General features: G+C 49.4%; 1 protein-coding gene across 5 annotated transcripts in view; it reads left to right on the top strand.

The window, feature by feature from the left end:
* FHL2 (four and a half LIM domains 2) overlaps positions 1–9,446 on the top strand; it is a 32,868-nt gene extending 23,422 nt beyond the window's left edge. For all 5 annotated transcript variants that reach the window (XM_032419565.1, XM_032419566.1, XM_032419564.1 and 2 more), the window contains 3 exons: positions 2,873–3,042; positions 5,069–5,255; positions 8,838–9,446. In XM_032419565.1, coding sequence (XP_032275456.1) covers positions 2,873–3,042; positions 5,069–5,255; positions 8,838–8,989 — 509 coding nt within the window. In that variant the 3' untranslated portion in view covers positions 8,990–9,446. The remainder of the gene's footprint in view (positions 1–2,872; positions 3,043–5,068; positions 5,256–8,837) is intronic.
* Positions 9,447–12,458: the final 3,012 nt, after the last annotated feature.

Raw genomic sequence — 12,458 nt, 5'->3', positions numbered from 1 at the left:
TTGAGGGAAGAAGGGAGGGAGGGGGGAAATGGAGAAGGAAGGGATGGGAAAGAAAAGAATGGAAAGGAAAAGAAAAGAAAAAGAAGTGCTAAATCCTAGCACTACTGCCTTTCTTTGGTCTGATTTTTTTTTTTTTTCCTCATTAAACTTTTGTTTTAATGGGTCTCGAAATTCTGTGACAGATTTTTGGGCAAGCTGTTTCCATTAAAAAGTACTGATTTTAAAAACTAATAACTTAAAACTGCCACACACACACACAAAAGTGCAACCACGAAATCCCGATGAATGGACGAATGGGGGTGCGGGTCATCGGCTTGGCTGTGGCAGTGAACTTAGGTATACAAAACAGGAGGCTTGTGCCAACTGACAAACTCGCCCACTGGCCCCAGACCTGACAAAAGTCCCTGGAAGTAGTCAGGAAACCAGAGCCCGCCACAAGCTACAAGGCTAGGGCCCCTGGCTTCTCAGCTACCACACGCTGAGCCTCTGTTCGCAGAGGCTTCTTGCAGGTGCACTACTTCCTCAGAGCAGGCTCACGGGAACTAACCCTTCACTCCTGTTGCTGCTTCCTCACTTGTCTGTCTGAATCAGAAAAAGACACCCCTTGTCAGGACCCTGTACGCCCAGGCGCGGGAGAAGCTGCGCGCTCTGCTGCCCCCTGCTGGTAGTGTTGTACGATAACCTCTGCAGGCCCTGGAGGCTGCTAGGAGCCGTGCCTCCCAGATGTGCGGTGCCTCCCAGATGTGCGCCCACCACCCCTCAGGGCTGCAAGTGCCCGCCGCCGGGTTCCCGACTAGAGAGGAGACAATTGTCTGGGACTGGTGTTGATAGAAGACCGTATTCCCCACCACGCCGGGAATGCACTCACGCGGTCTTGCTTGCCGTCTCTAGTGAGCACACGGCTGCCCTGTGTTCATTGACAAGATCCTTTGGTTTTTGAGCTGCTTTATCAGGGGAAGGTCAGAGATTAAAAGAGCAAGTGGCAAAAATACATGTGGGAAGATAAACCCCTGGAGACAAAGAAAATCATTCCAGATTTAGATCACAATTCTTCCACTGTTTTTACCTGAAATTCCGTTGCTCAGTGTAATTCTCCTTGTATCAGGGTTCATCACCCCACGACTGGACTCCACAGCTTTGAAGATCATTATGTGCCCCACCATGAATGCCCCCCACACATCACCTCCCCAGCTTCCAGCACCGATGCACACCCTGAGTATTGTACATACTCTATGGGAGGTGGTGCTCAAATGTCCTGGCTTGGAAACACAGGAAGCTGCGAAAGTGACCCGAAAGTGACAGCGAATAAAATAATCTTGCGACAATTCTCTGCACATATCCTAATTTCTCGAGAGGTGGACATTTCTTTGTCAACCTTCCAAGCAGCCAAAATGCAGCCCTTAGCCTGTCATGTTGACCCTATGATTTTTTGGACTTAAGCTAAAGGCGAGTTCCTAGACGCCCGCATCTGGCTGTCAGCCGCCACCCTGGTTCCAAGCCGGCGCTCCAGCTCACCGCCTAACTCCCCCTGCCCTCATCCCGCTGGGACATCTAACCGCTGCGTCCGTCAGGCCTCAGTCCCAGACTTTCAGTGAGCCCACAGTTGGCTAACATGGTTCCAGAAAGGACCAGACAAATATATGGGGACTCGAAGGTCACGGTTTCTGTCTCAACGATTCGTTGCTGCCATTGTAGTGCGAAAGCAGCCGTAGACATTTGAAGTGAGGGAACAGGGGTGGCTATGCTCCAGGAAAACCCCAATTGTAACTCGGGGTAGTGCAGACCGCGAGCAGGTCGCAGGCAGTGTGCCGGCCCGGAGCCAGCTCAAGTATTGGGAGCACTTTCCTTTTATTCACGCCTTACCCTTCTTTCCCCCCACCTCCAAACTTACCTTGGGCTGCATGCAAAGGGAGTTTGCATATCCATCTGTCTTGAACCATCTCGTTCTGTAAATACACATACTTTTATTCTCTTGGAAAAGTATGGGAAAACATCAACAAATACTGAATACTGTGACTCCAGCCTGGTGGGGGAGGGGGGCGAACCAGCCAGCATTTCCGCTCTCTAGGACTTTTTGATCTACTTGAGGAACATGTGTTTTGTTTTGTTTTTTTTTTAAAGATTTTATTTATTTGAGAGAGAGAGCACGAGCAGGGGAGAGGGGGAGAGGCGCAGAGGGAAAGGGAGAAGCAGACTGCTGAGCAGGGAGCCCGACCCGGGGCTCGATTTTAGGACCCTGGGATCAGGACCTGAGCTGAAGGCAGATGCTTAACCGACTGAGCCACCCAGGCGCCCCTACATGTAGCTTTTAATGACAGCACTCAGATACCACTTTTAATGGTAGGCCTAAGACACATCACAGCTTGGTTTCCACGGCGGGTCACATAAAGTGAGAGCCGCGGAGGCTCCTCTCAGACTCAGGCTTGAGGCTCTAGGTTCATGGACGCCCCACCGAATTCCATCCCATTGCCAGACAGAAGGGTGTCCATTGACAGGCCGTTGGTGCTCTGGAGCTCCCACTCCGTCAGGCCTGGTCTGAGCTCTGCCAGGATTCTCTTTCTGTTTTGCAGTACTGAGAGACAGAGACAAATACTTTTTCCACTTCATGTTCATAGCCACCCTGCCAGACAAATACATACCGAGCACGCACAGAGACTGTCCTGGGAGTGGGTGTGCAGCCGCGAACCCAAAAAGACCGAGTCCCTGCCCTCTCCAAAACGGGCCCGTTCCGAGGCGAGCCTTTGAGGGCTAACATGATTGCTGTAGTGACAAAGCTAGCGGGGGGCAGGTTCCCGACGCGGACTGCGGGGCCTCCAGGCCAGGCTTGTCACCGGCTCTGCCCTTTGCCGCTTCTTGTTGACTCTCGTGACAGGTACCCGCAAGATGGAGTACCAGGACAGCAGCTGGCACGAGACCTGCTTCGTCTGCCGCCGCTGCCGGCAGCCCATCGGCACCAGGAGCTTCATCCCGAAAGACAGCCAGAACTTCTGCGTGCCCTGCTATGAGAAACAGTACGCCCTGCAGTGTGTTCAGTGTCAGAAGGTAGCTCTCATCCCCCCGTGGGCCTTGTCCGGTCCAGTCCATCTGCCTCCACAGCCCTTGGCTCCAGCCCTCCTTCCCCCAAGGGACGGCACCTGTCATACCTGAAGGGCACAGGAGTCTGCCGGGCTGGCCCTCCACCCCCAAATTCTCACGTGCGTGTGCGCATTTATCCACTGGATGGACCCCCCGCTCCAAGCCTTCCTCCCACAACACGAGCGCCCCTGTGACCAGACATAAAATCCTGTGTCCCTCCCTCCTTCTAGAACATGGCCAAATATTTGCTCCTGTTTATGACGTAACGTTAAAGGGGAGGAAAACTTATACCCCAAAGCGGTCCTGTTACACTGCACTCCATCTTTGAACAGGAAACCTCACGGGAGGGAGGGAGGGGTGAGGGAGGTGAGAAGCGAAGGTAAGTTGTGCCCCGTGGACAGGGCCCAGGTCGCTAGCTGCGCACTTGCCCACTGGGTCCGGGGCTGTCCTGTCTCGGCCGTTGGGTTAAAGAGGGAAAAGGAGTCCGTTGTAGAGCGACTGCGCACCCTGTTTGGCTCGGACCCTATTAGGGACTCCGCTGCTGGGTCTGTGGGGGCCAGCAGGGCCTCCAGTGCCCATCCTGCCAGCACCGCTTCAAAAGGCAGAGTAGTACTAACTAGGATTTAAATTCCACTTCTCCCAATCCCCGCTTGTAAGATTATACTGTTTATCTACTGTGTATCCCTGCCTCCTTGGATGAACCGCTCATTCCTGCGTTCCTATCAGGAAGCCTCTTCTCTGCTCACTCCCTCTCTGTTTGGTTTGCTCCTTCTCGAGATCCAAGAAAAGTTCACGTCATTTGCTTTTCTTCCACTGTGTTCCTCCCTACCTTATCACCACTCTGTTTGCTTGCGGGTGAAGGTAACGCATCCTCTGGGAAGCCCTTGTGCGTGTTCATCAGACACATGAAAGCATTCATGCCAGAAACATCCATTCCCCCCCGCCACATTGAAGGAGGCCCTCAGGGCTACTAGGGTCTGGGGGGAAACGCACTCCAATGGCAACATTCAAGTGCTTATCGACAGTGTGCTTTGGAGGAGAACAGAGCCTTAGCAGAGTGTATACGGGGATGATCTGAACCAACCTGAGGAGTGGGAGCCAGGCTGGTGTTTAGGGAGGGATGCTCTGAGAAAGTACCACCCAGGAGCAGGTCTGAGCTAGCCGGGTGATGGGGGTGGGGGTGGGGGACATGGAGTCCAGATGCAGGGAGGACAAGGGAGGGCGTGCCAGGCAGAGCAAAGCTCTTACTACACACGCCTTCTGTATCCACACAGATGGCTTGTGACCGAATATGTGTCGCATGCGTTCTGTTCCAGGGGGGAAATTTATAGGACGATCATTAATGCTTTATAGTTTAGTGAAAAGAATATACAATAGAAAGAGTCCTGAACCCCGGCACCTGCTTTGCTTTTAGCTATGAATTCTTAGGCGAGTCCCTTCATTTCTCTGGGTCTCAGTTTACTCACCTGTAAAATGGAAATAAGGTCTATATTATCTAAGGGCCTTTACACAGTTGACCCTTGAACAACACGGGGGCTAGAGGGTACTAACCCCACTGCGCAGCTGAAAATCCACGTGGAACTTTTGACTCCCCAAAAACGTACCCACTAAGAGCCGCCTGTTGAGCAGAAGCCTCGCTGATGGCATAAATAATCGATGCGCACGTACGTGGTAGGTTCTCTGTGTCCTGTGCTGCCTTCTTACAATAAAGGAAGCTAGAGCAGAGAAAACGCGAGCCAGGAGATCCTAAGAGAAAACGCACTGACCGTACCAGGCTGTGTTTATGGGAAGCAGTGCGCGCAGACGCGGACCCGCGCCCTGCAAACCTGCGCCGCTGGTGGTCGGGCGCGCTGCCCTCTGTGAGGACCAGAGGCGCCCAGGCCCTTCCTCCGAGCCTTTTCCACACACGGCGGCGGGGGCCGGAGGGGGTCTCGCGCCATGCAGAGCCCGCCGCGCCTCGGGATGCTCACCGCGGCCCCCTTGCCTCCTGCAGCCCATCACCACCGGCGGCGTCACGTACCGCGAGCAGCCGTGGCACCGGGAGTGCTTCGTGTGCACTGCCTGCAAGAAGCCGCTGTCGGGCCAGCGCTTCACGTCCCGGGAGGAGTTCGCCTACTGCCTGAGCTGCTTCTGCGACCTGTATGCCAAGAAGTGTGCCGGCTGCACCAACCCCATCAGCGGTGAGCGTGCCCATGGTTCCCGGCTCTTGCTTTTGGCTCTTTGGTTTGGGGGTCTCATGGTGGTGAGATCCAGCCCCGTGTGGGACGCCACCCTCAGTGTGGAGCCAGCTTGAGAGTCCCTCTCTCTCTCTCAAAATGAACAAATCTTTAAAAAAAAGAATAATAAAGGTGCTCCCTAGCATCTTAGAGGGACTTGCCGACCACAAGGCCATAGCTACACGAGGGCAGAGGGCAACATTCTAGGTGGTTCTTTCTTATCCCCCAAAGGCGCGGGCAGAGTGACAGCCCAAAGTCTGGTTGGCTGCAGACCGGCATTGTACGAAACTATTAGACATGCCAAGAAACGGAGTGTGGAGGACAGATGGCTGCTCAGACTCCAGGCCTGTAAACGTGCAGCACGCATCACCACACAAATCCGTGACTGGGCCGGAGGGAAAGAGAGTTCCGTAAGGACACAGGCAAAGTAGCGGGACGTGGGATTCCCAGCTCTGCCACATTCAGGTGACTGGCTGATCCCTGTCAATGGCAGATGGTGGACCCATGTAATAGCCAAATGGCGTCCCCATGCAGCACTGTAGTGTAAGTGCACACGCATTCTACAACCGCTGTGTGCTTGCCCTGACTCGCTTTTTCCTCGGGTCTAGAACTGGGTACACCTCCCTCAGCCAACTCGCCCCATGTAGGAAGCCCCAGGTCACCAAAATCATCCTTTCATGTGTAATCCAGAGCTCATAATTCCATATGAAATTAAAATATAAAGAAAAGAAGCACAGCATTTAAATTTTTCTGTTAACCCGATTCCAGCCATTTATATACCAGATTGGAATCATTCGGAGGGAAGAAATGCAGTCTTTTCCCCTAACATATCAATCTTGAATGCTGTTTTCACGGTAACGTCTATGGAAGTAAATGTTTATAATGTTAGACTTTATAAAGCAATATAATCTAGATAAAAGCACTTTTAAATGTCAAGTATCAGAAATGTGTTGTTATTCCCATGGTAGCACTAAAAAAAAGAACACAACATGAGGAAAACAGTGGACACTTTCCTCCAAAAGAGGAGAGTTACTTCTCTGAAACACAGAGACTAATGTTCTGGAACTTACAGAGGAATTTTGAAATTGCAGCTAAAATGTACTTGTAGCCAAATCCCCAAACAATTACATGAGATTGTGACTTTAGATTGGATTTTTAATAGATCCTTACTTAGCACTTTCTCTTTAGCAAAATTTAAATGATTTTTGTAAATGAATCTGAAGTTCTACTTCCCAGCATTCTGTGTGCAGTGATGCAAAATTCACACATAAATACAGTCAGTCCTCCGTACTCAAGAGTTCAGATCTGCAAATCCGCCCACTCATTAACATTTATTTGTAACTCCAAAATCAACACTCGAGTTGCTTTCATGGTCATTCCCAGACACCCACAGATTGGTGAAACATTTGAGTCGTCTGATGTGTGTGCTCCCAGCGGAGGTGAGGCAGGGGGACCCTCTGCCTCCTCATTTCAGTTCTCATCTTATAACCAAGGGTCCTCTTCATGGTCTGTTTAGCGCCATGTTGTTTGCATTTTTGTGCTTTTTGTTGGCAGTTTTGCTGCTGAAAATGGCTCCCAAGGGGCAGTACGGACATGCTGTCTGTGTTCCTAAGCAGAGGCAGGCTGTGAGGTGCCTCCCGGAGTAAATGCACCTGTTAGATGAGCTCTGTTCAGGCCGGAGTTCTGGGGCTGTTGGCTGTAAACCTCAAATAACAATAGTTGACTGTGTATGCCTCTCACCTTTGGGAGGATTTGTCCTCCTTGGGCTGTTTTTGGCTCTCATTTCTGTGACTTGCCCCGTTGGTTGGCATTTCAAGGAAACAGTGAGTGTCTAAAAGGAGGCGGTCCCCTGGGACGGCACCCGACACAGCACCTCCCACTAACATCCTTCTTCATCCTCTCCCGGCCCCAGGTCTCCAATGTAGCAGGACTTATCAGAGGTGAGAGAAAGGAGAAACATGGAATGGCAGAAATGCTGGGGCATCCCAGCCGCTTCTCGGCTTTTCAGTTTGCTCAGTGCTGAGAAGAAAAACAACTACCTTTTTTGCAGTCCCTGCCCCTAAATCAAGTGTTGCCTAAACCTCTGGTTTTCAAACTTGGCTACATATTCAAAACACCTAGGAAGCTTAAAAAATTACTGCTGCCTGGGTCACGATTTAATTGGTAGGGGCTACGACCTGGGTGACTGATGAAGCTTGAAAAGCTTCCCAGGTGATTCAAGCCTGCAGGGAAGTTTGAGACCCACGGGCCTAAATCATTGGCTTGGTGCTGCCTCACGGCCAGCGCAGGAGCTATGTGATCACAGCCCTTAGGAGTCCGGGATGTGTAAAGACAGTGTTTTAGTAGCGTTGGACATTTGGTGTAGCTCTGCTTTTAAAGCTGTGGGATATTGAGGAAAAGAGAGCCGAAAAGCTCTGCCAGTGCGTACCCCACCTGCCGCAGGGCTGAGGTGGCACTGGAAGGAGCACTGAACTTGCGCTGCTCCAGTCTCTAACTAGCTGAGGGGGACTAGCTCGCAGGTCTCCCCCAGGTGAAAGACAAGGCCCCACGTCAGCCTAGCCAATTCCGTTACACAAGGATCTAGCTATTTGGTGCGTTCCAGACTACTCAGGCTAGCCTGAGACTTCAAGCCGTTATAAATGGAGCGGTCAGTATGGTTGCTTTCTTTTTACTGTGGTAGATTGAACCATTATTTCTGGAAAGAACTCTTTGTAATTGGAATTCATGATCCAGATTTCACCAGAATCGATCACAACTCTGAACAACCCTGTGTATTCGGTTCCAATTGATTTCTGGTGGCTCAGTGGCAGGACCAAGCAACCATATTGTTATAGGAGGCCAGTGTACCTTAAACATTTGATGAGAATTAGTCATCAGGCAAGAGTCAAGCACCGAACTGAGTTACTACTTTTCTTGTTTAAAATCTGAGATGGTCTTCTCTACTGCCCACACACCGTCATTCGCTCCCACCCACCTTAGCAGCCCACCTTCCCCCTCTCACACCTAAGTCCATGCTTCTATAGCTTATCACGTGATATTCGTTCTGCAAGAATGTCCATGTCCCACATCCACAGGCCATTTCGTTTGTGAGGCCTTTCCTGGCCATTCCAGAGCAAATTAGTATCTTCCTCTTCCCTCCCTTCAGCACCTCATTGATTAAGTCACAAAACACTTGAGCAGCAGACATGAGGCAGCCAGTGAAGGAATGAGAAGTCAGCTCCATATCTCCTGGAGTTTCATTCTCGTGGAACAGACAAAGAGACACCATCACCCCTCCATAATTATAGCACTGATCATGTCGTTTCGGACCCAGTTTATATAGCTGTCCCTGCTGACCGTGACGAGCTCTTCAAGGGTGTGCAGGGTGTCTGATTTACGGGTGGATCGCCAGCACCCAGCCATTAGAAACTCACGCTCTCCAGACTACACAATCCAGCTTTGAAGTGGCTCAAAGCAGAATTCCTTCGCTGGTCCTGGGGGCCTGGTTCTACCCAGCAATGTTGCCTTTCTCTCTCCACCCCGGTGTTCTTTCTTCTCTGTTAACAGGACTTGGTGGCACGAAGTACATCTCCTTTGAGGAACGGCAGTGGCACAACGACTGTTTTAACTGTAAGAAGTGCTCCCTCTCACTGGTGGGGCGAGGCTTCCTCACAGAGAGAGACGACATCCTGTGCCCTGACTGCGGGAAGGACATCTGAAGCCCGCACAGCTGCTTGCGACGCGCACGCATTTGGACACACTCGTCCTCCACCAGGCAGTACTGTGTCTGGTCTCCACCCGCCGCGCTGAGACTTTCCTCTTGTGCTTCTCAGTGATAGTCACGTTTGTTTAAAACCTTTAATCCTTTGTACTAGCTCAGTCCCAGGGAAGGAGGAAACCCTTCTGTAAACCCTTCCTCGGTAGGAAGATGGTGTTGAATTTTTGTAATCAAGCAAGGCAAATCCAAGTGTAAAAATCCTTTTGAATGACATCTTTATACATGTATCTTTCTTTCACTGCGTATTTAATTTTTAAGTGCAATTAACATGTCACGAACTTGAGTTTTCCAAACTACATGAGATAATGAAGAGTGGGCATTTACAACTGTGTAGCTTCCTGTCATGTAAGACCTAGAGCAAGATCATATAGCTTACAATAAAGTTATCCAGAACAAAATCCTTGGCCACACACAGCGTGTGAAATAATGATTAAACATTGAAATTCTGAGCATGGTGGTATAAAGCACTTTATTGTATGTTCCACTGATCACTGTATGAAGTGCAAGTTCAGACGGACTGGGGCAGCGTTCATGGAGATCCATCACACCTTTCATTTCAAAGAAAGCCTTCAGTCAGCACCACAACCTCTTCCTGGCTCCCTTCTCTTTGTTCCTCTCTCCCAAACTCTCTTTCTCTCAGAATTTAATGCTCTGCATTGGATGCAGTAACAGAAACTCTAGAGTAAGAGCAGCAGAATATGAACTAATGACAGTGAAAGCAGTTTGGGGGTCACTTTTCTTAACAGAGCGCGGTGCTTTCCCATTGCCACGGGTCCCTATCCTACCCTGACCTGCTTTCTCATCCATAAAGTGAAGGATCACAAAAGGATACAAGCACCTCGAGCCTAGAGATGACTTCTTGCTCATCTGCGTATTCCTGATACCCTAGCAATTTAGGGCATGCTTTGGAAGCCTTCAGTGTTTCTGAAAGGAGAGGAGAGAGAGAGAGACTCCCAGCTATAAAGATCTGAGCTCCTAGTTTGGCATTTGTCTGTAAAACCATCCGTGAAAGCACGGTATACAATTGGAAAGCACTGCCCAATTTATGAGCTAGGGCATTGCATATTTCCCTTTTAAGAATGCTAACAGTAGTGACTTTTGTCCTTAGTTTTCTAAGACAGTGCAGTACCATAAAACAATAGGCCGTGCAACAGAAAAATCTGGTGGAAATCAGGTCCCAGCCATGCTGAGCATGTGTGAAGGCAGTTTCCTCATCTGAGTGCTGGACCATGTGAGAAGTGTCTGACGATGTCTGAGACAGGCCTTCAGAGAACTCCATGGCTCAGTAGTTGTCTTGCCTTCTCCTACGTCATGTTTTAGTGAAAGCATTCTTGCAGGTGTGCTTTTTAAAGGAAAAATAACAAAATTCAAAACAAAAAGGTAAAAGCTTTGGAAATGTCATTGTGGAACACCTTACCTGTTCCTTATTAGAACCACAGACACACCGGACGCACCTGACCTTAAATTAATGGAAGGGGGGAGTTCCACTTCTAGTAAGTAGCTCCTATTGGACTCCAATAATCTTCTGGACAAAATATTTTTAAGACTTGAAAACACTGGGGCATGATCCAAGGCAGGAATAATTGGGAGGGGAGTGGACACTTGAAGAAGAAAATGGCAATGGGTAGGTTTCCCATTTTTATGGCTTTTACCCAAGGCCAGGCCCAAAAGGGGAGCTAAAACTCCATTAGAAAACCTGCAGTCTTAAATGGCTTGAAGAGCCAGAGGCCAGAGCTTGGGACAAACAACATCTGGAAAGTTAAGAGGGAAAATGGTATGAAAAAGAACCCCAAGTTCTTTGTATGAAGACCCTATCCATCTCTGGCTGACAAGTGAACTACACATGCAGAGGCTAGACCCCAAGCAGCCCAGCCAAGGCTCAAAGAACGAAGTGTGGCGGGGGTCGGGGGGGGGGGGGAACTGCAGGATGGTGGTGTGCAGAGCTCAGTGACTGTCTTCCCAGTGTGACAACCATTTAACTGGGAAAATGGTGTGTGTGTGTGCATGTGTAAAACATACCAAATAAATACCTTCAAATCTTAGAAAATTATCCTAAAGGTGTGCGGCAAATGGAGAAACATTCAGGAAAATCGACATGTTAATAAGAAGAGTGAGAGTCTATGGCACTTGAGCCATGGACTGATCCATCCCATCCCCACCCCCAGTTTCACGTGACAGAAGCTCTACTCTAAGAAGGTAAGGGCTCCTACTGGTCTAGGGCTGTGCCCCAGGCATGACAGTCTGAAAATCCTGGGGCTCTGATCACTCCTGTTGCACCCTGCCCATAGGGTGGAGGCTCCACATTAAAAGGGGAAATCTGAGAAGACCAGAGGCTACCATGCTCCTAGGAATAGGACTGTGTGAAGACATTTATTAGGATGATGTTGGCACATTCTGCTAAGAAGAATACCAGCCTTCCCTATCCAGCACTTACTCGTAGAGAAGTGTTGCTCCAGAAGCAAGACGCTGTCCAGACCCAAGGTGTGGGTGGGAGTGGCAGCTCCGTGAACTAGTAGCTCAGCAGCTCTGCAGGAAGGGACTATTTGGTACCAAGAATGGAGGAATCTGTGCCTAGGCAGATTATCAAAAACAATGGAGATTTTGGTGGCAAGCAGTTGAGAGGGGGCTGCTAGCTATGTGATACGTGCAGCAAAAGGCAAAAATGGCACACCAGCCAGAAGTTTAACAGAGAGCCAGGGAAAGAGACAGCTAGGAAGAGCCCTCTTGGGATCCCATTTATCACTGGGTGTCCAGGAGACTGTGGGCATGGACTGGGTCACACCCACTCAGGAGCAAAGAGAGTGGGACATGGAGTGGATTCGAAAGCATTCTCTACGCCACACACAGATCATCAGCAAAGAGCAGAAGTCTCGTTAGCTCAAAGTGCTTAAGCAGACCCTCTAACCAAACACTGGCCAAACATATAAACATGTTCAAAGAATTAGAGGAACATGTATGATAGCAATGCTCACCAAACAGAGAACACCAATAAAGAGATAAGTGCTATAAAAATATCAAATGGAAATTGTGGAACTGAAAAGTATAATCACCAAAATGGAAAATTCACTGGAGGGGATCATACATTTGAGTTGAGAGAAGAAAAAAAAAAAAAAAAAATCCGTGAACTTGAATATAGACCAACAGAAATTATGAAATTTGAAAAATGGGAAAAATGAAGAAAAATTAACCTCAGAGCAATGTGAGATAGCCTTAAGTGAACCAACATATGTATAATGAATAGGAGCATCAGGAGGAGAGAGAAAAGGGACAGAAAAAATACTTGAAGAATGGCTGAAAACTTCCCCAAATTTGATGAAAAATTTTAATCTAAAAACACATCCAAGGGGCACCTGGATGGCTCAGTCAGTTAAGCAACTGCCTTCAGCTCGGGTCATGATCCCAGGGTCCTG

Source organism: Phoca vitulina, unplaced genomic scaffold (assembly GCF_004348235.1).
Source record: "Phoca vitulina isolate PV1807 unplaced genomic scaffold, GSC_HSeal_1.0 scaffold22, whole genome shotgun sequence".
NCBI lineage: Eukaryota > Metazoa > Chordata > Mammalia > Carnivora > Phocidae > Phoca > Phoca vitulina.
Note: the sequence above shows the minus strand (reverse complement) of the source record. Positions and strands in the feature narration are given on the sequence as shown.